This window comes from Cydia splendana, chromosome Z (assembly GCF_910591565.1).
Source record: "Cydia splendana chromosome Z, ilCydSple1.2, whole genome shotgun sequence".
Lineage (NCBI taxonomy): Eukaryota > Metazoa > Arthropoda > Insecta > Lepidoptera > Tortricidae > Cydia > Cydia splendana.
This window is the reverse complement of record NC_085987.1, coordinates 840,920-864,556: the sequence shown is the minus strand read 5'-3', so window position 1 is coordinate 864,556 and position 23,637 is coordinate 840,920. Positions and strand designations below refer to the sequence as shown.

The following is a 23,637-nucleotide window of genomic DNA, read 5'->3' as shown; positions in this document are numbered from 1 at the left end:
TTCAAAGGGGCTTATTTCTCTATGAACACCATACAAAAGTAAGTCCTTTTGAAAAGACACTCCTCATTTCCAAGTGAATGTTTATTTGGTCCATGGCGTCCAGGATCCCTCGGCACCACATACCTCATGTCGGGGTGCAATGATAAACAGCCATGGCGGTAACTTACAGCTGCAAGTCTTTTAGGGCGACGCTGCGCCGCAGCTCACTCCCCGGACGCTGGCATCTGACGGCGAGATACACGTTTAGCCTCATGGGGTACAAACTTCTATTACTAGGAACTATTAATTACATTCAATGTTTGAATCAAGTGTAAAATATGGGTGCACACATCTTACTCAAAAATATGTCCCATAGTTCTTAATCCGCCGACATAAGAGCTATGGGACATATTTTTGAGTAAGATGTGTGCACCCATATTTTAACACTTGACATGTCAGGCCCCTTATATTGTCGCTGCAGACAAAATACCTCGTGGACTTACGGACGCTGTGAAGTCTTCTTTACTTGTAATATTTTATTTATTTAAACAGCGGTAACAATCTTACATTAGTACACATTTGAGTTTAATGTAATTTTATCTTAAACTTATTTTACAGCAAATTAATTACAGGTTGACACCACGTGTGTAAACTTGAAATTAAAATAACATTAAGAAAATTAGGAAACTGAGATATCTAAATTCAGGTACAATAAGACTTGCTGCTAAAAGCGAGAGAGAAATAAAAAAATCCCTTCTTTGTCCCTCTCAGCACAGTCCGGCAACCGGATACATGTAATAACCCTATATCTTGCCTCAGTGCCTTATGTCGCCACGTGCCGACTTTAGGCACACGCCTACTGTGTGCCGCAAGTCCTCCTGTCGTCACGTGCCGACTTTAGGCACATACGTTCGGTGTGAAGTCCACAAACTGAATTTTTGAAACTGACGTGTCAAACGGGGGTATAAAGTATTCACGGCAGTGCACCTTTTGTAAAGGTGCTGTTACACTGTACATGTGGCATACGGCTTGCGACACGCATCAAAATAAATACTACGTATAGGACAATTTTACACAGATCGACCCGGTCCAAAGTAAGCTCTGCAAGGCTTGTAAAAATAATGGCCTTACCAGTCAAGCCAAATAACCCAATAGTGCAAAACTAAATATGATATAGTAGTAATTATTAGCCAAAGGACGCCCACTGCATTTAAATTTAATAGGGTATTTTCCTACTAGTCAAATCTGTTCCTTTTTTCGAACAACTGTCAAAACGATTAGCCAGTATGGAATTTGTATGAAAACAGTACAAGTGACGTCACGGTCATGTTACCAACTCTTTATGGTTCTATTTGATTTGTTACATAGAAATTGTGTCAAAAATAACTGCTGTCTACGTTATTCTAATAATTTTCTGGTGCTTTATTTGGAGCTTACAAAAGTTTGTATGGAATTTGTTTATCGCTCTTATAACTCTTAAAATTCAAAAAAGTCAAACAATGTCTCGTCATTGTGTAATAATATTTTACATAATGTGAATATCCAAGGAGGACTACGTTTGTAAGCAGAAGCGATCGTCCGCTATTAGATTATGGTCACAAAATTCTAGGATGTATCGAATCTAAACCCAGAACAGCGAGACGAGGCACAACAGTCACGATGTTTTATTTTATACTTTTATTTTATGCATCTAAATTACCTGTGTTAACGGATTTAAAAAATGAATAAATAAATAAACAATGTGGCATGCCACGATGCGGCAACACACCATCGTAGACGTACCTTTACCAATTCCCAGTCTCCCCACGTCCACCGTTGGAACCAATCCAAATCGTCCCAGTGATAAATGTACTATTAAGTACTACAAGGACCGATTCAACTAATCCAACTAATCACACACATAATGACCGTATTTTTAAAACTCATTAGCTTCGGTATATATATTTAAACTCTGGTAAAAGATTAAAATGTCAATGTCGTGTAACGGGGGCAGCGAGATGGATTGCGTGTGTTTTAATAGTTTATTTCGGTGAGTTTATTTTTAGTGATCCACGCTTTTCGATTCGAAAGCTGGACATTAAAATTTAAATGTTAAAATTGTATCTTTATTGTACTATTTTGTAAGATTTTCAGCGTTGTTGAGGATCTGGTGGAGTTAACGGCCTGGGAACCCTAGTCAGTAAGTAGTGACACTAGTGACCCTGCCCTAGTGCCTACTAAGATCGAATCCTGGTACGGGCATTTATTTATTTTATATTTATTTTTAACGAATACTTGTGCCTGAGTTATTGAAATTTAAATTGAAATCATTTATTTCAGGAACAAGTCCCATATATAGTGTTAGTACAAAAATATTATTTAGCTACCTATATCTATGTTATGTGATTAATGACTTCTAAATATATACATATGTGTTTAAGTACCTACCTATTTATACAGGGCTGGAGTCTGCCCGTGCAAAAATAGTAATTTTTTTCATGGCATTTGCCCTTGAACGAAACGTGTAATAATTAACTCTTAACAGTTAGCAATAGGGTCAAGAGCATTATTTGAAGTTTGTCCATCGGTTACAGACGGACTAACAAACAAAAGGTGCGCTTTACGATGCTCGTCGCCTTGTTTGAAGTTGATTCGAAACGGCAGCGCCTTTGGTGCCACTTCTCACACGGTTCATTTAATTACACAACGACCTCTTTCAGTTTAAAATCATTTTTAACACTCGATCTTTCGGATTCTGACTAATAGCAAAGAGAATAGATAGTATAGAGGGGTCCTGTCATAGTAAATTTTGTAGTCACAGTAAATTTACTGCCATCTATCGACACACGACTAAAACACAAAATGAAAACGTATAAAATTATCAAAAAAATGTATATATATGGATAAATTATTTTATTATTTTTATATAATTTTGACCCATGTTCATTCACTGATATCTATGTGTTAAAATTGTGTCGTCACGCCATCTAGCCGAGCATAGGCTAAAGGTGTGTGCGCCATCTATCCGAGAATTACTTTTTGTTGATTTCCGAGGCACGTTTTTTCCTAAGACTTTATTCATCTTATACGAAGTTACATATGTCTTTGCCAATAGCAAATATTCACTTATAGTGCAAAATATATAAAATATGTAAAATCCGAGAAAAATTACGATATTGCTTTTTTGTTGTTGAAAAAACAGCATTTTAATGAATCATCGGTAGATCTTAGTCCTTGCTATCACTCATTTTCAGTTAAAAATAGTATAGGATGTGTAGACGATGGAACAAGCCATTCTATGTATGTAAATAAATAAAATTATTACAAAAATTCACTAAGAATAACTTTTCACTCAGAAAACGATATTTATAATATGTCATTATTTATAAATAAATACATCGGAAACACCCATGACTCCGGAACAAATATCTTTACTCATCACACAAATAAATGCGCTTTCCGGGATTTGAACCCAATACCATCGGCTTCATAGCTAAGGTCATACCGTACCGACTAGGCTAGACATCAACATAGACATACTATATACATACATGTATATAGTAGTTACACTTCATATCTATTCCTAACATATCTCACCTAGATACACACATTGAAACACATTATTCACAATCGATTGACTAACAGAAATAAACTCAATTGATCTAAAGATGTTTACGATTTCTATTCATATTTCTGCAATTCGTGATCCGGAGCGTTAAAAGTTTCTAATGTTTTTCACACAATTATATTCTTAATTGCGGGCAGGTTATGGTCTATAATCGCGGAAATGCTAAAGTGGATTTAGGCTATTTTAATTCTTTGCGTAAACATTTGTAAGATTACTACAATGGAGTCGATATGATTGGTAAAAACACGTGTAAAAGTGATGTAAGCCGTATCTCACTGTATGGTTTCGAGAACACCCTGTTAGTAATTTGTGTTTGCTTTTCTTTTACAAGCACTGTATTTAATATTCATATTGGATTTGTGTATTACATTGTATTTTCGATTTCGAAAATCTAATCTTGTTCAATTTTAAGTGTCTTAAGTAGTATTCTTATATCTATGATGATTATGATTATATGCGTATTACACGCATACAATATTATTATTTACGAAAACTTAATCACACATAAGTGAGTCCCTTTTAAAATTACCTCCGACGTTTCGAGGACGGCGTTGTCGCCGTGGTCTCGGAGAACACTGGCTAAAGTTGTCACCAACATCTTCTAGGCGCGCGAGTTTCGAACTACCCGCACTTGGTCTTGCTTATCATTTTAATGAACTTGAACATTTTGCACACTAAGGATGTTCCCGAATCGGCGATTTTCGTTTTCGCTTATACTTATTTATTCCATGTGGATGAGATCCTGAAACCATCCCCCGATTGAAATACGCGATTAAGTCCCGTTTTCGTAAATAATAACGTTAAAACATCGTGAAAGTTTAAATCGGTGTACGCAAACGCATTTGAAACGCATACATTACTTTTCACATCATTGACACGGAAGCAGTACAGATAACAAAACGGATGGACCGAATCAGTATCTAAAAAATAAATATACAGTACCGTATTGAGAGCGTAGCCATACGGCAGATGGCTGGCCCTGAAATACTTGTAGTACTAGTAGTACCATCCAGACATCGGATTTTTGTGGTCAAAATGAAATGACAGGTAGGGAGTTACCTAAGCTCAATTATCGATAATTACCCCATGGACTTCATTGCCCAACTTTGCTATCAGATATATCGGAGCGGCCAAGGCGTTCACAAATATCTGAACACACCCTTATAGTCTTGTTATAGGATCAAGACTAACTATAAGGGTGTGTTCAGATATGTTTGGCCGCTTCGGTATGTTGCTGACATTGTAAGCTTCAGAAAAGTGTTTACCTTCTGTGCGCTATCCGCTGTGGTCGTGGAGGCTCTCGTCCGCCGGAGGTCTTGCCCATCGGTCGAGCGTCCCAACAGCACTCAGCGTCTACGACAACTGAAACATAGGGAGTTTAGTACGGCGCCATCTAACAGGAATCATTATAACTAAACAGGTAGTCTTGCCCATCGGCCGAGCATTCTAACAGACGTAGGCATCTGTGACAACTAGAATATAGGGATTTTAATACAGTGCCATCTAACGGAATTTAATAGTAACTATTGAACGAGAGTTAGTTTAGGACTGCGCCATCTATGGGCTGTTCGCGGAGTTTTTCGTAAAGACAAGCGTTCAACAGCTGTTTACGCTTTACGGCTACATGAACTGAAACATACCGCTTTTTGTAAGTAAGGAGGCCAATTGGAACGTACACTGACATCAGAATGATCTAAATGAGGTCATTTAGTCGTATGTCTCGCTCGCGCCAATAAATGACATAATTTAGATGTCATATTGATGTCAGTACCTATACGTTCGAATTGGCCTGCTAGTTTTCTAGCAAAAAGAGTCTTACAGCTGCCGCGTTGTAAAAAAAACTACCGACTTTTTTGAAGTCGATTCTCAATCTTTCAATAAACTCTCATTTTCTTTATTCTCCCGAAGTCTCGGTCGGTTTGTATATAATATTGTAATTGTGTGGCTGATTGAACGATGCAATCGGCATTCCCGCAGAATTCGATTCGATTCAATTTCCGAGCTGACTGCAACGCGACGAGGCTTGTAACACAGATACAGCTAATAGCGGAGCGGAGCTTTTCAATTGACCCATGTCTGTCATTCATCGGATCTACTTCCTAGCGTTGAAACATACAGATTTATGTACTAATGTTTAACTAAATGTAGCTCAGAAACGGTTAGAAATATTAACATGATTAATAGTGTAAAATAAAGTACGTAGCCTAAACAATTCCCCGTTTGCATAAAATTCCACCCGATACACATATACATATATCAGACAGATGTGCCTAGAGGATAAATCTGGCATTATAATATAGTAGTTTGTGTGACAGCTACGTAATGAAAGGCATTAAAATACGGGCGTGGGCTTACTCAACGAGCTGAAAGAGAGTTAAAAAAAAACTCCACACGAGTGTAAACCTGCGTCCGCACATGACACATCTGTAGCATGTATATCGCATCATATAGCATAGCCGTCACAGTGCCCTACCCCCCATTACCCTTGAAACGGGATACTTGCGAAAATCTCCAGTTTCCGGTCGCGAACGAGACCGGGATATTGACAGGAAGTGGACGACACTACTCTGTGTTTGACAACTTCGAGGGATTGACATGACTGACAGTTTGCATAACTAAATCTATTGACATGAATATGGCCTATAGAGACCGTGCGCGTTGGAGGGTCTGCCATCTTGTGGCCTAAATCGGAAACATATGTGCACATGTACATTGCCAAAGCAAGTGCTACCATCTACCGTTCTCGTCGGTACCTATCCTTGTGCATAGTAGGTTCTGCCATCTTGTGGGCTACATCGGAAGCATACACGACACATTTACGCCTCACGCCCAAAATCTGATCGCTCCTGAAATTCTGAAAACTTTAAGTGAAACATAAATAGGTCACATTGAACGTTACTAAAGGTTCTTACAAAAAACGCAATTAATTTTTGTAGTAAATTTTTACCGGTAAAAAATTTGAAGTTCTCAATTCGTCGGAATATTTCTGGTGAGGTGTGTTTTATTACGTTTTCATTAGTTTTTTAGGATCGATTGGTGCCAGACACTTTGGTATATTCAAGTCTGTGCAAAGATAGCTTAGACGGACTCTTAAGTATTATATTTTTAATATACGAAGAACTCGCAAGTAAGTTTATCTTTTACATAGCTATCGCAAAAAATATATATAACCTATGTGTGAAAACAAATCTAAAAATGCTTAGTAACAGTTGAAAAAGTTGTTAGTGATTTAGTCCCAAAAAAAGCTTTGATAGTAACTGAAACTCGTATTATTGGCGTTAACTTTAATTCATAAATGTATCCTATAAAACAGGTAATGCTTTATTTTTACTGGTTCAATATAAAATTAGGACACTTAAAAAAACTTCTATAATGACTTAAACTTTTTAATTAAATAATAAAAAGTATTGGAGGCTTCCGTTCAAATCAAATTAGGTCAAGTGGGAATCAAACTTTTTCTCCTAAGTTGAATCGAATATTACATTTTTAAAATTCTTATTTACGTGTTCATTCATATAAAAAAAAGGAAAAAATAGTTGGTTTGACACAATAATTATGTAAACAAGTTGAGAAAGGGTTGGGACCTCCTAGTAACTATATGAGTGAATTGCAAAAAAATTGTGCGTAATTAAGCGCAGTTAAGAAGCTGTGATTAGTCTTATAACTTAATTGATTCATTTGTGTTACGAAAATTAACTAAGTAAATAGTATTGTATTGTATATATTGTACTTAATTCGTACACATATAATTCGTCCGCATACGCTAACACACTTTCATGCATCTAACTTAAATAGACATGACTTAACTGTGGTAACACAATGGAATCAATTAACTTGACTAATTACAGGTGCTCAACAAATGTTTTGCCTTTAAACGAGCAATTCTTGTATATTTATATATGTATATATAACGCAAACGCGTACGTCACGTCGCTCTATATATGTATATATAACGCAAACGCGTACGTCACGTCGCTCTATATATGTATATATATAACGCAAACGCGTACGTCACGTCGCTCTATATATGTATATATAACGCAAACGCGTACGTCACGTCGCTCTATCGAATGAAATTTACACTAGGGGTACAGGAGACCGCTTTTCCAGCACCAACTATGTTAACTTCCCATATGGTAAAATTTACAGAACGCTTCGAGAGTGACGGTTTGGTGAAACCGGCCCTAACACACAGTAAGACAAACTGGCCGGCCCCTGCCTTGGCTAAAGGCCGTAAAGCGATATCGCTTTCTCGCTCTTACTTATCGGTGCGTCGCACAATGACCTTGGTGCGGTGCGATAGTGTGTTACCACTATAAAGCACTTGCTTTTAGGTAAACTGCCGTAATCCGCTAACGGAGGCCATACACGCCTAATTCCTTAATTAAATTTCACGATAACGGCCGCGTGAAATTTGGGTGCGTCATAACTTATACATACATATACCATGTAAGTTTAAATGTTTGTAAACTATTATATCGCAACAGAAAACTTTGTCGCCGAGATGATTTTTAGGGTTCCGTACCCAAAGGGTAAAAACGGGACCCCATTACTAAGACTCCGCTGTCCGTCTGTCTGTATCTCATGAACCGTGATAAGCTAGGCAGTTGAAATTTTCACAAATGATGTATTTCTGTTGCCGCTATAACAACAAATACCAAAAACAGAATGTAATAAATATTTAAGCGGGGCTCCCATACAAGAAACGTGATTATTTTGCCGTTTTTTGCGTAATGGTACGGAAACCCTTGAGAGCGAGTCCGACTAGCACTTGGCCGGTTTTTTAGCTTATAATTATATATGTTAGTTTGTAAGGTATATGTATTTTGATTTGATTTATCACGTTTTCCTCTCTCAATTAAGTAAAGATGTACCTATCCCAGATGTAAGAGTGTATCGTAAATATTAGCTTAGGTATATCTTTTATCTGTTCTGACGACCGGTCTGGCCTAGTGGGTAGTGACCCTGCCTGTGAAGCCGATGGTCCTGGGTTCGAATCCCAGTAAGAGCATTTATTTGTGTGATGGACACAGATATTTGTTCCTGAGTCATGGATGTTTTCTATGTATTTAAGTATTTGTATATTATACATATCGTTGTCTGAGTACCCACAACACAAGCCTTCTTGAGCTTACCGTGGGACTTAGTCAATTTGTGTAAGAATGTCCCTATAATATTTATTTATTTATTATTATTTATTATCTCCAGGAATGACGCGACTTATGGCTACGATCTACGATGCTTTTCGGAGCCCCGCCGTGCCAGGGAGCCGGCCGCAGAACCGCCGGATTTAAATTTTCCATTAACATCATAAGCAGCAAATATACTCGTTAAAAATTTAGAGAAACGCAAAAAAAGGTTAAATCAGTGGATTAGGTACAGCGGTACAGCACATAAAGTAATTTCAAAATGTTTGCGTTGCTCTAAATTTGCCCATGAGGGTACATACCATATATAGCTAAACGGTTGAAGAGGTCAAAATATTTGTGCGTAACCAGCGGCTCCATGAACTGTGACCACGCTAACTTTACATAAATTTGGCAGTAAGAACCATCCCACCAAAAACATTTCATGTAAAGTGTTGCCAAGACTAGGCGCATAAAGCTTTTACACTAAAAAGGTATCAGATCCCGTAGTAGGTACCAAGACTTTTACTCTGTAAGTCCTAACTTTATAAGCTCTAAATGCATAAAGCCAACATCTTGGTCAAACAGTACGGCTTGGCCGTTTCGTTGCTGCCATATTTAGGAACACTTTCAGAATTTGTAAGACCTGTGTTACTACTTTGTGCAAAAAGTACACCCAGGGAGTGTTTATGTGACTGCAACGAAACGGCCAAGCCGTACTGTTTGACCAAGATGTTGGCTTTATACATTTAGAGCTTATAAAGTTAGGACTTACAGAGTAAAAGTCTTGGTACCTACTACGGGATCTGATAACTTTTTAGTGTAAAAGCTTTATGCGCCTAGTCTTGGCAACACTTTACATGAAATGTTTTTGGTGGGATTTCATTCATTTTTGTAAGAGGTGATATACCAGTTAGAAATGACATATTCGTTTATAGAACCTACGGACAGGGTCATATAAACGGGAATAATTTTAATAGATTTTAACATTCAGGTTTTTATAAAAGTTACGTATTGCTAGCGCCCTCTATGTAGGGCCTATATAAATTATACAGTTGACTACTACTACACATCGCGAAACATGTCGGCCGAGTGCCTTAAAACAAGTGAGTCTAAACCGTAAAATTATTCAATATTAGTAAATGTCTCACAACAGTTTAAATTCGACTTTATTACCAACTAAATTAAACTTCAATACAAACCCCACATTTTAATAAAATAATACATCTCCACATAATACGAGTAGGTACTTGACGTTGGTTTGGTACCTGTCTGTCTAAAGTGCTCGAGAAACCTTTCCTCAACTTGCACTGGCACGGTCCCGTGCATGGCCCTTTCAGGCTGACCAGGGGCGATTGGCCTATTCTCACTGAAAAGCCGGTGGATGTCGTCAATTTGGGAAGTGTTTCCGATAATGCCTTAAGCCTTGAGCTGCAGTTCCACGTGTATCAACAACTCTCGAATATCGTAACCCATTTTAAAGAAAATCTAATACCAGTTTTGCAAATTTTTTGGTTTGTTTTGACCATGTTTTGACTACCCGACGCCGACGTGTTGATGACTTTTGAAATTGTCATGTCACAGTTTACAAAAAACTCTTTAATTACTGTATTAGAACCTCCATACATGAACGCAATGATAAGGACGACAATAATTTTGTGATGGTTGTCTCAGTTTTTTAGCCCGTCCCCGTACCACGGCATGCCTTGTACCTTGCTCGTACCGCGTGCTTTAGCGATATGAGAAACGACAATAGGGAATATTACGCAAAACTCTGCGTCACTAACTCAATCACATGGCCTACCATGAAACACGGCAGTTGAAAATTCGGTTTCTGCCTCTCTATTACTCTTGCCTATTCGATCGATAGTATCGATACCGGGTGTGGCCTGTAATATGAGCAAAAAATTAAACTGTAGGCTGTACTCCTCATACTGACCAACATTTGTTCAGCTACTTTTAACAATAACTTGTGGTTTGATTTTTAATACACTTTAAAGTTTATTCTAAGACGCAATGTATTTATTTATTTATTTATTTATTGGAGAAACAACAGAAGTATGCGACAGGATAATAGGTTACATTGATAGGTACATATATTATTGAGATGAACACTTACTTCCTTAAACGCTCTCACTAAAACATACTTAAAATAAACGGACTTAACTAAAACGTATCTTTACATACAAGTTAACCAAGTGTTGTAGACCATTCTTATGTGAATTGTATATAATATTTATTATTGAGGTTCTAAAATTTTAAATTAGCTAAACAAGAAAAATAAAGAGAAAGTTGAAAATACTGACAACCAATCTGATCAATAATTATTAAGTACAATGACAGCAGAGATAGTAGCGATGATGACGACACATTACTGACGGACACTATGTTGGTTACGATATTTGGGCCTAGTGACATTGAAAATATCGATGGTAGTAAATTCTTTATTGTAAGTGTTACAAATACGACGCAAGGGGGCTCGCAACCCGGCGTTACTAGAGGCGGTGGGAACTGAGAACAAAGCATTAGAGCGCGAGCTGCATCGAGCTGGGACTCTGAACCGTATCCGCTCCAGCAATTCCATACTGTTAAACTGCCCTCTACAGATATTATAGAGAGTAATTGCGTCACAGCATTTGCGTCTGGTCTCCAATGACTGCAACTTATAATACTGCAACAGATCAACGTAAGATAGACGTTTCCCTGTCAATAGTCTGTGTAATGCCCGCAGGAACTTTTTTTGAACCATTTCTATTGCATTTGCATATTTTTTATACAGTGGATTCCAGATTACTGAGCCATATTCTAAGTGGGGTCTAATCAGTGATTTATACAGTAGAAGATAACTTGAAGATTTTTTAAAGACCTTTGCTGTTCTCAGAACGAAACCTAGCATTTGATACGCTTTTGAAATAATACGCTCTATGTGCAATTGGAAGTCTAGTTTATCATCGAATAGGATTCCTAGATCGCGTGCCGTTGACACTTTTTTGATATTCTCGTTACCTATTTTGTATTTAGAGTTGATAATTCGTTTTTTATTTTTTGTAAAGGTCATCTGCAAGCATTTATCACTTGCTAATTGCAGCTTATTTTTAGAACAGTGTTCAATAAAAACATTTACATCATTTTGAAGTAAATTACTGTCGTCAATAGACTCGACGATTTTAAATATTTTCAGATCGTCGGCGAACATAAGAAAATGGCTAGTCTTAAAACACTGTTTGCGAATTTTGTTATGTTTAAGGCATGACAAGCACCCAAAGAGTAAAAACGGGACCCCTCTTACTAAGACTCCGCTGTCCGTCTGTCCGTCTGTCCGTCTGTCCGTCTGTCTGTCCGTCTGTCTGTCCGTCCGTCCGTCCGTCCGTCCATCCGTCCGTCCGTCTGTCTGTCACCAGGCTGTATTTCATGAACCGTGATAGCTAGACAGTTGAAATTTTCAATTTTTTCACAGATGATGTATTTCTGTTGCCGCTATAACAACAAATATAGGTACTAAAAACAGAATATAATAAATATTTAAGTGGGGCTCCCATACAGCAAACGTATTTTTTTACCTTTTTTTGCGTAATGGTACGGAACCCTTCGAGCGCGGCGAGTCCGACTTGCACTTGGCCGGTTATTTTTAAAATTAAAATTTGTACTATTCTGTATTGACCAAGCGAGTGCGAAGTGCGAGCTAAGCGTAACCGTTTCAGTTCGGCAAAAATATTATCTTGTCTCCGGCTGTTCTCCTGTACAAGGTATTCTTTTCGAGCGATCGTCATCTTGGTGACACTTTTTGATATTTAACAAATTTAACACATATCAGTGAAAGAATAAGGATCAAAGTGAAATGGCGTTCTAAAAGTTTTAAACATCTGTCGAAAGATGGCAGTAAATTCACTATGACAATCCGCCTCTATTTCAAATTGGCTACAAATATAATGACCACCAAAAAATACTTTGGTACCCTAAATAAAAAAATCATGCTTACCAAAAAAAATTACTGAACACCAAATAAATAAGGCCTAAAAATACAAAAGTACCACCACTTTAATTACGACTGCACTTCAAATTGTATTCAAATACCAAATATATTGAATGATCACCAAAAATCATTAATGATCACCAAATCTTGAAGACCAAATTAATGCGATATTTTCACCTAAATAAACCACTATGATTACCAAAAAATTTATACATATTACCAAATAAAGTAAACTGATGCCAAAATTACTAGCCCCTCCCGCTCAACCCCCCGTAGCCCGCACCGCATACCTAGCTAACCTAATCTACTTTTCTAGTAGCATTTCGTTATGCTGCTGTCAGTTAAGTGGGTTAGGTTAGGTTAGCACTGCGACCCTTACAGAAACGAAATGGTACTAGAAAAGTAGGTTAGGTTAAGTTTCAACTGCTACCCATACAGATACGAAACGCTACTAGAAAAGTGGGTTAGGTTAGGTTTGAACTGCGACCCTTACAGAAAAGAAATGCTACTAGAAAAGTGGGTTAGGTTAGGTTTGAACTGCGACCCATACAGAAACGAAATGCTACTAGAAAAGTGGGTTAGGTTAGGTTTGAACTGCGACCCTTGCAGAAAAGAAATGCTACTCGAAAAGTGGGTTAGGTTAGGTTTGAACTGCGACCCTTACAGAAACAAAATGCTACTAGAAAAGTGGGTTAGGTTAGGTTAGAACTGCGACTGTTACAAAAATAAAATGCTATTAGAAAAAGGCGACGAAGTGGATTAATTAATTTAATAGGATAACGATATATTAAATGTTTGCACATTTTTAATTAAAATGTGGTTACAATTTTTGTGATCATTTACTATTTTTGCGTTTACAATGATTATTTTGGAGCCATTTGCTTTAATAGGATAGCAAGATTTAAAAATTTGGTTATCATTTTACATTAAAATGGAGTTCTAATTTTGGTGGTCATTTACTATTTTTGGGTTTACAATGATTATTTTGGTGTCATTTTCTTTAATAGGATAGCAAGATGTAAAAATTTGGTTATCATTTCACATTAAAATGGGGTTTGAAATTTGGTAATCATTGACTGTTTTTGGGTTAATAATGATTAGTTTGGTGTCATTTCCTTTAAAAGGATAGTAAAATGTAATAAAATTGGTAATCATTTCACATTAAAATGGTGTTATAATTTTGGTGATCATTCATGATTTTAGGGTGGTAAAATAGATTTTTTTGGTAATTAAATTTTACTAAATCTGGTGATCAGTTAAATAGCAGCCTTTCAAATTCGCTTTGTAGAGGAAGTAAGGTTTTGAAAAGTTTACGACAAGAAACAGTGCCAATATAGAGGGCGCTACTTGGCTGGTTTACGTGAAGCTGGTTCAAATCTGAACTTCGAAAACTTTTTGTTTTTTTTTATTATGTTTTCTTTATTAGCACTCCGATCACTGCTCCCACACAAAATTTCACGATTCTAGTACTTTAGGAACCAATGTTTTCAGGTTTACGGCAAATTTTAGGTACCCCCATTTCAAGGGGTTGCAGGGCGAAAGTTACAGATTTCTCATCACCATATGTGTTAGCATACAGACCTATCATTACATGCCAAATTTCAGCCTCCTAGGTCTTCAGGAAGTAGTCTGTATTTTCTATGACACGAATTTCATAGGGTTCGGACAGTGAAAATTAAAGAATCTATAAAATTTTAAGTATAATAGGTAGCCTAATAAAACTTGGTGTGTGATAAGTTTACTAACGCCATGGTATACTAAAAATTTTAGCCCTCTAGCATCATCCAAGCCGAAACTACGAGGGTTCGAAAATACCACGAAACGTGCCGAGAAAAGATATGCACTGCTTTTTGCCCTTTGTCTCGTCTTGGCGGGGGCACGGCCGTGCCCCCAGATAGACCTACCATCCGCTCGCACTTGACAGACAGCTGAAGTGTGCGAAAGGGAAGCCATCACGTATATGAACATCCCATGAGTGCGAAAGAGTCAGACTACCAAAGAGAAAACGTAACCACTTTTGAGTTTGACGACGGCCGCGGACGGCCAAGAGCTTATCACGGTAATTTTCAAATTGAAAAATATACACGGATTAGGACGAAAAGTATTAAATAAAGTAATTCAGTGAAGATGGTGTCTTGTAGTGTGCCGGATTGCAGTGTCACAGGGCCAAATAGTCCAAGCAAATAATAATTTGAGAGGATTTATGATATTCCGAGCGAAATTTACATAACGATATTTTGTCAAATTAACAGCGTAAAAAGTGTAAGAAGCCGGTTTATACAGTTCATTATAAGTTTTTCTTCCTTTGTGTGGTAATATTTTATCATATTAGTCTATAATTTAAAATATTTTGTGTAAAAACATAATCTGTTACTTTACGCTAGGGCTTGACAAAATGTTAATATGACAGTATCGATAACTTGTCGGTATATTAATAGCTATGTAATTATTTCTTCACAAGACATCATTAAGATATTAGCTTTTATAACCGACTTCAAATAATAACGATTGTTATACCTTTTTGAAGGTGTTCATGTATACTTGTATAGCGGTAAACTTAAACTTCACTTTCCAACACAGTAAGAGTTACATTAAGATAAGTCAGCAACTATTTTGATGGCAAACTCAGTGCAAGTGTTATTTATACGTCATAATGTCGTAGAATTTTAACATTTAAAATAACACATTTGAAAAAGTAGTCGATAAAGCAATCAAACATCGACAGATTATTAATATGTTGTAACATGACATCACTATTTTTGATCTCACATTGACAATTTACGCACACTTGCATTTCATTTTTTTGTCACACTTTTGAAGATTGACAGTTGTTCTTTGTCATCTAATTCTATGGTAAGAACGCATACCTATATACATATCCCTATAAGCTATATTATACTTGACGTAGCACTTGACATGAAAAGTTAGCGTGTGCCGACTCTACCTACCTTAGATCATAATTCATAATAGACGTAATTATTGAAATAAATAATTTTGTAAGTATTTGTAGGTATTCTATGACATAACTTTCGCTGAAGGTACTTAACCATTACACCGCTCAATACACGCAAATAAAATCCGAAATGTTACCCAACATTTTTATTATTCTGAACGGATTTTTTTAACAATTCCATCTTCAATAAAAACATTTTACACAGCGCACGTGCCCATAAAAACGATTACGGCGGAGATTTTAAAATTCGCACGCTTTTTTCTAACGTTATTTTATTTTTATTATGTGTAGGATAGTGTTATTGTTTTTGCTCGTGGGATGCGGAACGTCGCAGCATTTTGATGAGGTATATTAATTTGTTTTAGTGTTAAAGTGTCGCAAGACTCGCAATAGATCAGCGCTCGGCTGGTTGTAGTGAAGACCTTTTTGACGTTTTATTAGCTGAATTCAGACAAAACATTGCATAATTTATATAATAGATTGTACCTATATATTATAGTATCAATGAATTGTTGAACATTTTGTAACATCTCACAAACAGAGCACAGTCGAAACAAAACTACATTTGAATAAGAATGCCCGCTGACAAAACGAAAACAATGGCGTATTTTAAAATATATCAGTTTTTCAGTGACAGCGATGTGTCATGGCGGAGCAAAGCCTGTTTCTGAATTGAATGCACAATGAAATATTATATTTGTATTGCTGTTGGTCGTTGCTATAGACTAATATTCATAGACACGGCTTCACATTGTATCCATTATTGTGCAATCAGTCGGGAACTGCACACGCGGTGAGCATTAGGGCTTTACATTTTCGCTAAACTGAATCAGTCCACGAGCGACAATGTATGGTGACCACGAGTTATCTTAGAGCCGGTTGCACCAAACCGTCTGTCACCGTTAAAGCGTTTGCTAAATTTTATTGGATGGGAAGTTTCATACTTGACTGCTGCGTGCATACGTGACGTGGATCAGTCCACTAAATAATATATGGTTGGTGCAACTGGCCCTTATATAATTCATCTACTAGACAAGTGATCTTTGATGGGTGCATTCACGCCGCAGTTTTGGCTAGAAGCGTAACTTGAATTTTAAAATGTGTTTCAAAACTACGATAAGAATGAAAGAGCATTATACAGAGGGTTTTTGTATTACTTAATTTTAAGGAAACAAGAAATATTCATGGAGGTGAAAATGTAGATCGTCAAATAGTTTTTAAGTCGGTAAGTCAATGAGGGTAAGTGTGACTGGCCTTCACATTGGGGCCTGTTTACACATTGATTAGTATTTATTGCAAGTTTATACATATACAACGTATGTACATATGATAATGATACAAATTCAAATATTTTTTTCCAGGAATTCTTCAACGATAACCGTCGTGTGGCCAAGGCCGTGGTGGAGGCTCTCCAAGACCGGCATTTCGACGGCGAGCTGACCCTCGACCTCAGAAAGGAAAACCAGGTGCTGCTCAACCGGACCATGTCGCTGCTCATTAAGTACATCGTCAAAAGGTGCCTTATATCGTCGCCATAAGGTTTATTCTTCAACGACAACCGTCATGTAGCCAAAGCCGTGGTAGAGTAGTACCAAATTCAGTAGGTACCGGTAAACTGGGGTATAAGGAATTGGTTTCTGAACGCTTTCATCAAGTATTTCTATTACGGTTGCCAACCACCTCATAAAGTTCTTAAGATTACGTTCAAAATCGACTGTCTATTTCTAAAATCGTACAAGTGTACAGATTTAGTGCATAATTATTTTCCTTCGTATTTTCACGGAAACGTTATTGCTATTTCAGTCAGTCTCGGTACAAGAAGTACTGAGGTTGATTGAAGTAGCATGACAAATACGAACGTTTCCGAGAAAATACGAAGGAAACCAATTATGCACTACATCTGTAGTTCACTCATTATTCCAAACTTTTAAATTTCAAATTAGGTGATTGTCGACACGATTTTTTGTTGTATATAAGTAATCTCCGATTTCTCGAAGGACAGCCGATTGATTTGGAGCCCCGCCAGGAATCGAGGGAAGTCCTCGAATATTACCTACACGCACACCTTGGTGCCATTTTATTACTGTTTCGTAGGGATCATTTAAGGTTATTAAGCCCCCATGAAACTTAGCAAAGCTTTGTTAAATTTTGTCTTCTTCTAACAAATACTAATCTCAGCATGTCTGATAGAGACTAAACTGCTGGTTAGAGATCATTTAGAGATAGAGAGAGACAGACGTTTATGAATGTTTGCAATGAAAAAGTGTGGATATGTCACCATTAATGTTAAATTTCTATGAAAATATGTCGTATATATAACACTCTCTCACTTTCTTCTGTTCAACTCTGTGCATAGTTAGTTAGAAGACGGACTCTAACGCCATTAGAAGATACTTTCCAACCCCTAAGCCTCTACCATCAGTTTTAACATTGACATAACGCTCACGTCTACGTAATTTACTTTCTGTACATCTCGCTTGCACTATTGCTCGCATATGCGAGTACGATCGAGATGCATAGAAAGTAAGTTACGTAAACGTGAGCGTTATGTCAATGTCAAAACTGGTGGTAGCCGTACTGGTGTACATTTCATTAGATAAGTAGCGTGACGTGACGTACGCGTTTGTGTTATGTGTCATTTTCATTTTGTATGGGATTTTGAGTTTCCAAAACGTCCCGCTTGGCGCGCTGATCAAAATCCCATACGAAATAGATATAACACAAATGCGAACACTTCGTCACGTGATCGAATAAAACACTAGGGTTTCAGATGAATGATTTATTGAGTATGTTTGGTGCAGGGAAGTGGACAACTACAGGAAACGGCGAGCAGAAGCTATCAGCCGGAAGATCTACTCGGCACTCGTCATTAAACTCATCGACATAGCCCGAGTGAGTTACTTTTACTCCCTTTAATTAATTATTCTAAAATAAACCCAATTATGAAATCCCGCGAAACCTATAACACGACTACCACACGAAGAATTTAATGTAATCCAATTTTGGATCTTCCCTGGACCATTAGATGAACGTCAGTAACAGATTCACCGCTGAGCTACGGTCGTAGCGCTACGTGGTAGCCGATAACATGGGTTTCACCGTATGTAGCGAAAATGCTTCGTAGAGGCAAAACGACAACGTGCCGTGATTAGCGCTGAATGGGTTAATAGGCATCGGAGTTTTTATCGCACAGAGCTAGCGACGACGTTAGCGAACTGTGAAGTCGACATAAGCAATAAAATTCAACTCGTATTTAATTTATATCTTACTCATTCACTCATACCCATTTATTAATTAGTGTTTTTATTTTTATAATCAAGGGCAAGAGCGTTGACGAGTTTACAAATGATTCCTTTAATCTTGTCTTTCATATAAATATTAGAAATAAAAATAATGACTATTTTTTGTCGTGTCGACCAAGTGGGACCCGATCAACGACGCCACTGTAAGCAAAGACACACCTATATTTTCGTATAGTGACAAAAGTGTGCTCCATAAATGGCGTGTATTCCCAGGATCTGCCCAAGAAGCAATCAGCCGCTCACCGCATAGACACCGCACACCACTACTACATGTCGGTGGAGTCGCGCGACCAGCACGACGACATCGCCGACCGACAAGTGTTCCACGCGTGCGCGCGACTCTACGACATCCTGCTCACTGTGAGTTATCACCAGAGATCGGCACGGACGGTGTCACGGGATTCCGAACAAAACTCTTAATATGGACATTAATGCACATGTCTCTAATGCCGCAATCTTGTTCGATAAAGTAATTCTATTGAGTGTTATTTAAAATAAGATTTCTAATCGGCAACCCGCGGTGTGGCACCATCCGTGCCAATCACTAATCATTACAAGAACCAACCACTTACCGCATAGACGCCGCACACCGTTACTACATGTAGATCGCCGACCCACAAGTGCTCCATCTGTGTGCGCGGCTCTACGACATTAAACAGATTTATCGCCAAAAAGGTACTTATTACCATCATCTATATTTTTACTTTAATTCGCCCGAAAACACTAAAATGTTATCACTACATACCCCATATCAGAAAATTTAAAAATGTAACAACCTCCTATCTCGAACGTTCCCTTTTTACCAAAACCTGTCTTATACCATGGCCTTAAGGTCTGCTTTCACTATAAGATGAACACAATATAGACGTTATCGGCGTATGTGGGTACCTACGTATATAGGTAGTATAGGTATAATGGAGTTTATGGAAGAATTTTATGGCGAACCGAATCTCATGAGTAAACTTGTATAATAATAACGCCGGGTTTACGACTGAAATCTAAGGCTAGGCTGTCTCGAAGGAAATAGAGATTGTATATCACTGAACAGAAAGAAACACAACGACCGGACTAACAACTACAACCGTTCTTAATATATTTAATACTATGTCTCTGTCTCACGGAAGTTTTGTTATTAAAACTACACATCGGATTTTAGGGGGCAATTTATTTAAATGACAGGCAGGGAGTTCCTGTGTAGATAAATTAAAAAATCGTTGCTTTTTCTTCGTACAGCCAGCATCAAAAGTAATGTATCCTACGTATCAGACTAGGTAGGCATCAAATATATCTACCATTCTCATGATAGCTTAACAAGCTTAGCGCCTTGACAGTAGAGGCGTATTCAGATATTTATGAGCGCCTCGGCCGCCCCGATATATATGACGGCGGCTGTACCAAACCTACAGGCCTACCGCCAACGTCGAAAAATCAAAATCATTATCTGCGTCTCTATAGCTTGCATGTTAGAGCGACAGAGAGGTAGATAAGGTTTTTCGATTTTCTATGTTGGCGGTATTAGGCCCTCAGATGATCAGGTGTCTATTATTGTTCGCAGGCACCCAGAATTCTAGCCCAACTGGGAAGAGTGGATGACCTAACGCCCAGGGTCCTATTGCGCAAGCTGCAGGACATTGAAGTGAAGCCTGTGCATCTTGGTGCACTTCTAGTTATCCAGGTAGAAAAGTAGTTCATTCTCACCGTTCGCGAACAGATCACTAGCGACAATAGCGACTTTCATATTGATTGTCACTATGACAATGTGTGGGTACGAAATGGTTTGGCAATAATATTACACAAATCTCTGCGTAGAGGCGTCACTTGCTCATTCACATGGCCTACCGTGAAACACGACAATCGAAAGTTCGGTTTCTGCGTCTCTATTACTCTTATCTATTCGATCAATAGAGAGGCAGATAACTAAATTGCGATTTTCGCGTTTCGCTGTAGGCCACCTGTAAACAAACCGTCTTGATGCATCAATGTCATAGCGAAAACTTGTCAAAAAACTGTTTAAGGCCTAGTATAAGTTACTCTATTCAACTCTATTGCTGCACTCTAGCGGCACAAAATTGCAGTAATACTCCCTATTAAATTCTTTGATCCCTATTAAACCCCACCCCCTTATTCATAAAACTTGGCAACCTCTTACAAATCTCTGATAAATTTAATCTCTTTCTACTAACATATCAAAATAACGGACAAACGGTTAGAGTCGGACCAAGCTAACTCTGCAATGACAAGGTGTGGAATTGCCATTATTTATGAAAATTTTACATTTATAATGAGTATGACACTCCTTTGCTCTATTCAAATTGGTGCAATGTTAACTTACAGGCCTATTCGGATTTCGAGATAATCACAAGATCTAGAGACGATTTAGAGATCAACTAGATCTACATTAGATATCGGCTAGATGTGACTTGGATATCTAAGTCATAATTTGTCGAAATCGTTCAAGAGGACCTCCAGAATCGCGGAAACGTCAAATTTGACATATCTATCTTACAAATATCTTTAAATTATCCATATCGCAACTTGTTGAAGTCTAGTAGAAAACTAATGGAGTGTCCTTAGTTCCTTGGAGCTTGGGACGGATGTTAGTGTGGGATGCTACCTGCGTAGACACACTGGCACCGTCCCACCTCCAACGGACTACTGTAAAAGCGGGCGGAGCGGCGGAAAGCGCCGAAATTCTAAAACGTAACAAATATAAGAGCCTCGGTAGAGAGTACCATTTTGTACCATTTGGTGTTGAAACTCTAGGTCCATGGAGTCCCAGCGCGCATAAGTTGTTCGCAGAAATCGCGAAGCGTCTGGTTGACGTAACTGGTGACCGAAGAGCTGGCAGCTACCTCGCACAACGTATCAGCATTGCGATACAGCGAGGAAATGCCGCCAGCATCCTTGGTACAATGCCTCAAGGGCCTATTTTAGATTTAAGCTAGTTATTAATTTCGTTTAGTAGTACCACTGTATATATATTGTATGTAAATAAATGTTTTAAATCATAGAAAAAAAAAAAAAAAAAAACTAATTCATTTTCCGAATCGAGCCGTTAGACTGTCCGAGCCCTGTTAATAATTATTGAATTAATTTCTATTTCCTTTCAGTACCACCTCCGACGCACAGTCAACTACGCCATCCAAAACAACATTCTCGAGACCCTGAGCGTGGAGCCCCGCATGGTGGGCCCTAGGGTCATCGCGATCCTGAAGGACCTGGCCGCCTTTCTGTTACCTGTGGTTGAGATGCTGGATGTCCACCTGGCACATTCGAGCCCCATGTTCAAAGATACGTGCCCGCCTACGTGGCTCGGCATTGCCAATAATAAATAAGTCCTCCTGGAACCTTGTACTCATTTTCATGGCATTTTTTGACTAATGGTAAGCGGCATTACCATTTAAAAATAACATAATGTTAATAATGGCTCCAGCGGGTCCCTAAGGTAATCGGGACCCTAAAGGACCCTGGCAACACTTCTGTTACCAGTGGTTGAAATGGTAGGTATCCATTCGAGACCCATATTCAAAGACACGTGCGCTACGGCATTGTCAATAATACCCAGAGAACAAATCAAATTATTTTTTATTTAAATTATTTGAATGAAACTGAAATTAAGATGTCATAAAGAAAATGTGACCAAGTTCTCCAGGTGGCTGGGTGGACTAGTGGTTAGGGCGTTAGCCGCGTAAGTTTAAGACGCCGGTTCGATTCCGATAGACATCTATTTTCCGTTTGTAAGTCGTATTTGTTTTATTATCATTTAGTAAATAATGTAAAACATTCTATGCAGTAACAAAACTTATAAACTATTAGTATAAACTAAATAAATTAAAACTAATAAAATAAAAAATAAATAAAACTTACCCACCTACCTTAGGTCCCACAGATCTGTACCCTGCGGAAGGGTGCCCATAAGGCTGGCTACATTCCCACGCTGAATAGCTATGCCTATTCTTTGGCCTAGGAATGAGCCAGCCCAGGTCACCCATGGTTTCAAATAGTCTTTTTTTTAGGCCCTTAAAAAGATTGTTGATTATTTAGTAGATTATATTTTAAATATCTCGATTGTGTATAAAGAATGGGTTGATGCGATATACGGCGCGATTGGGGAAATTAATTTAGAGATTAACTAGATATGAAATAGTAAAGATATGTGACGTTCCACCCATTGCTCGGGCTGAATATTGGAGCGGCGTTAATAATAGCGTAAGCGCCAGCCGCCACAAGGTAGGTACCTTTTGCCGTGGAACGTCACATATCTTTACTATTTCATATCTAGTGAATCTCTAATTCATTTCCCGAATCGCGCCGATACTTGGCCACTTGGAACTAGTAGCACAGCTTCCGAATTCTCTTTGAATATTACAAAGCTGATTAAAGCCTCGTCGATTTCCGTCGTCTCGATTTTTTCTTCGATGCACTTTGGCAGTGAGTTGAGAGCTTACTGCCAAAAGTTAAAAAGTTAACTCAGAGAGCCTTAGAACGTTATGCCATTAGTGCTAAATGGTTCTTGGATATTTCATTCAGAAACTAAATAGTCAAATTCACAGAAATTTTAAATATTTGACTGCTTAGTACAGTGGTTCCTAACCTGGGGGTAATTACCCCAGTGGGGGTAAAACTGGTATTTTACGGGGGTAATAAGCTAACCTAATATAACAATACAACAAACGTACACATTTTATTTTTTATTA

The 23,637-nt window shown here is 38.0% G+C and overlaps 2 protein-coding genes across 2 annotated transcripts in view; one reads left to right on the top strand and one right to left on the bottom strand.

The window, feature by feature from the left end:
- Window positions 1-23,637, bottom strand: part of LOC134804380 (uncharacterized) — a 71,484-nt gene that overhangs the window by 13,083 nt on the left and 34,764 nt on the right. The window contains exons 2-3 of the mRNA XM_063777417.1: window positions 4,852-4,948; window positions 168-224 (exon numbers count right to left, since the gene is read on the bottom strand). Of these exons, the coding sequence (XP_063633487.1) occupies window positions 168-224; window positions 4,852-4,910 (116 nt within the window). The 5' untranslated portion in view covers window positions 4,911-4,948. The remainder of the gene's footprint in view (window positions 1-167; window positions 225-4,851; window positions 4,949-23,637) is intronic.
- LOC134804971 (uncharacterized) lies at window positions 15,815-22,287 on the top strand. Its single transcript, XM_063778264.1, has 6 exons — window positions 15,815-15,984; window positions 17,000-17,154; window positions 18,440-18,530; window positions 19,154-19,300; window positions 20,496-20,615; window positions 22,051-22,287. Exons 1-6 carry the CDS (start codon window positions 15,922-15,924, stop codon window positions 22,273-22,275), a joined length of 801 nt encoding a protein of 266 aa, XP_063634334.1. The 5' UTR covers window positions 15,815-15,921; the 3' UTR covers window positions 22,276-22,287.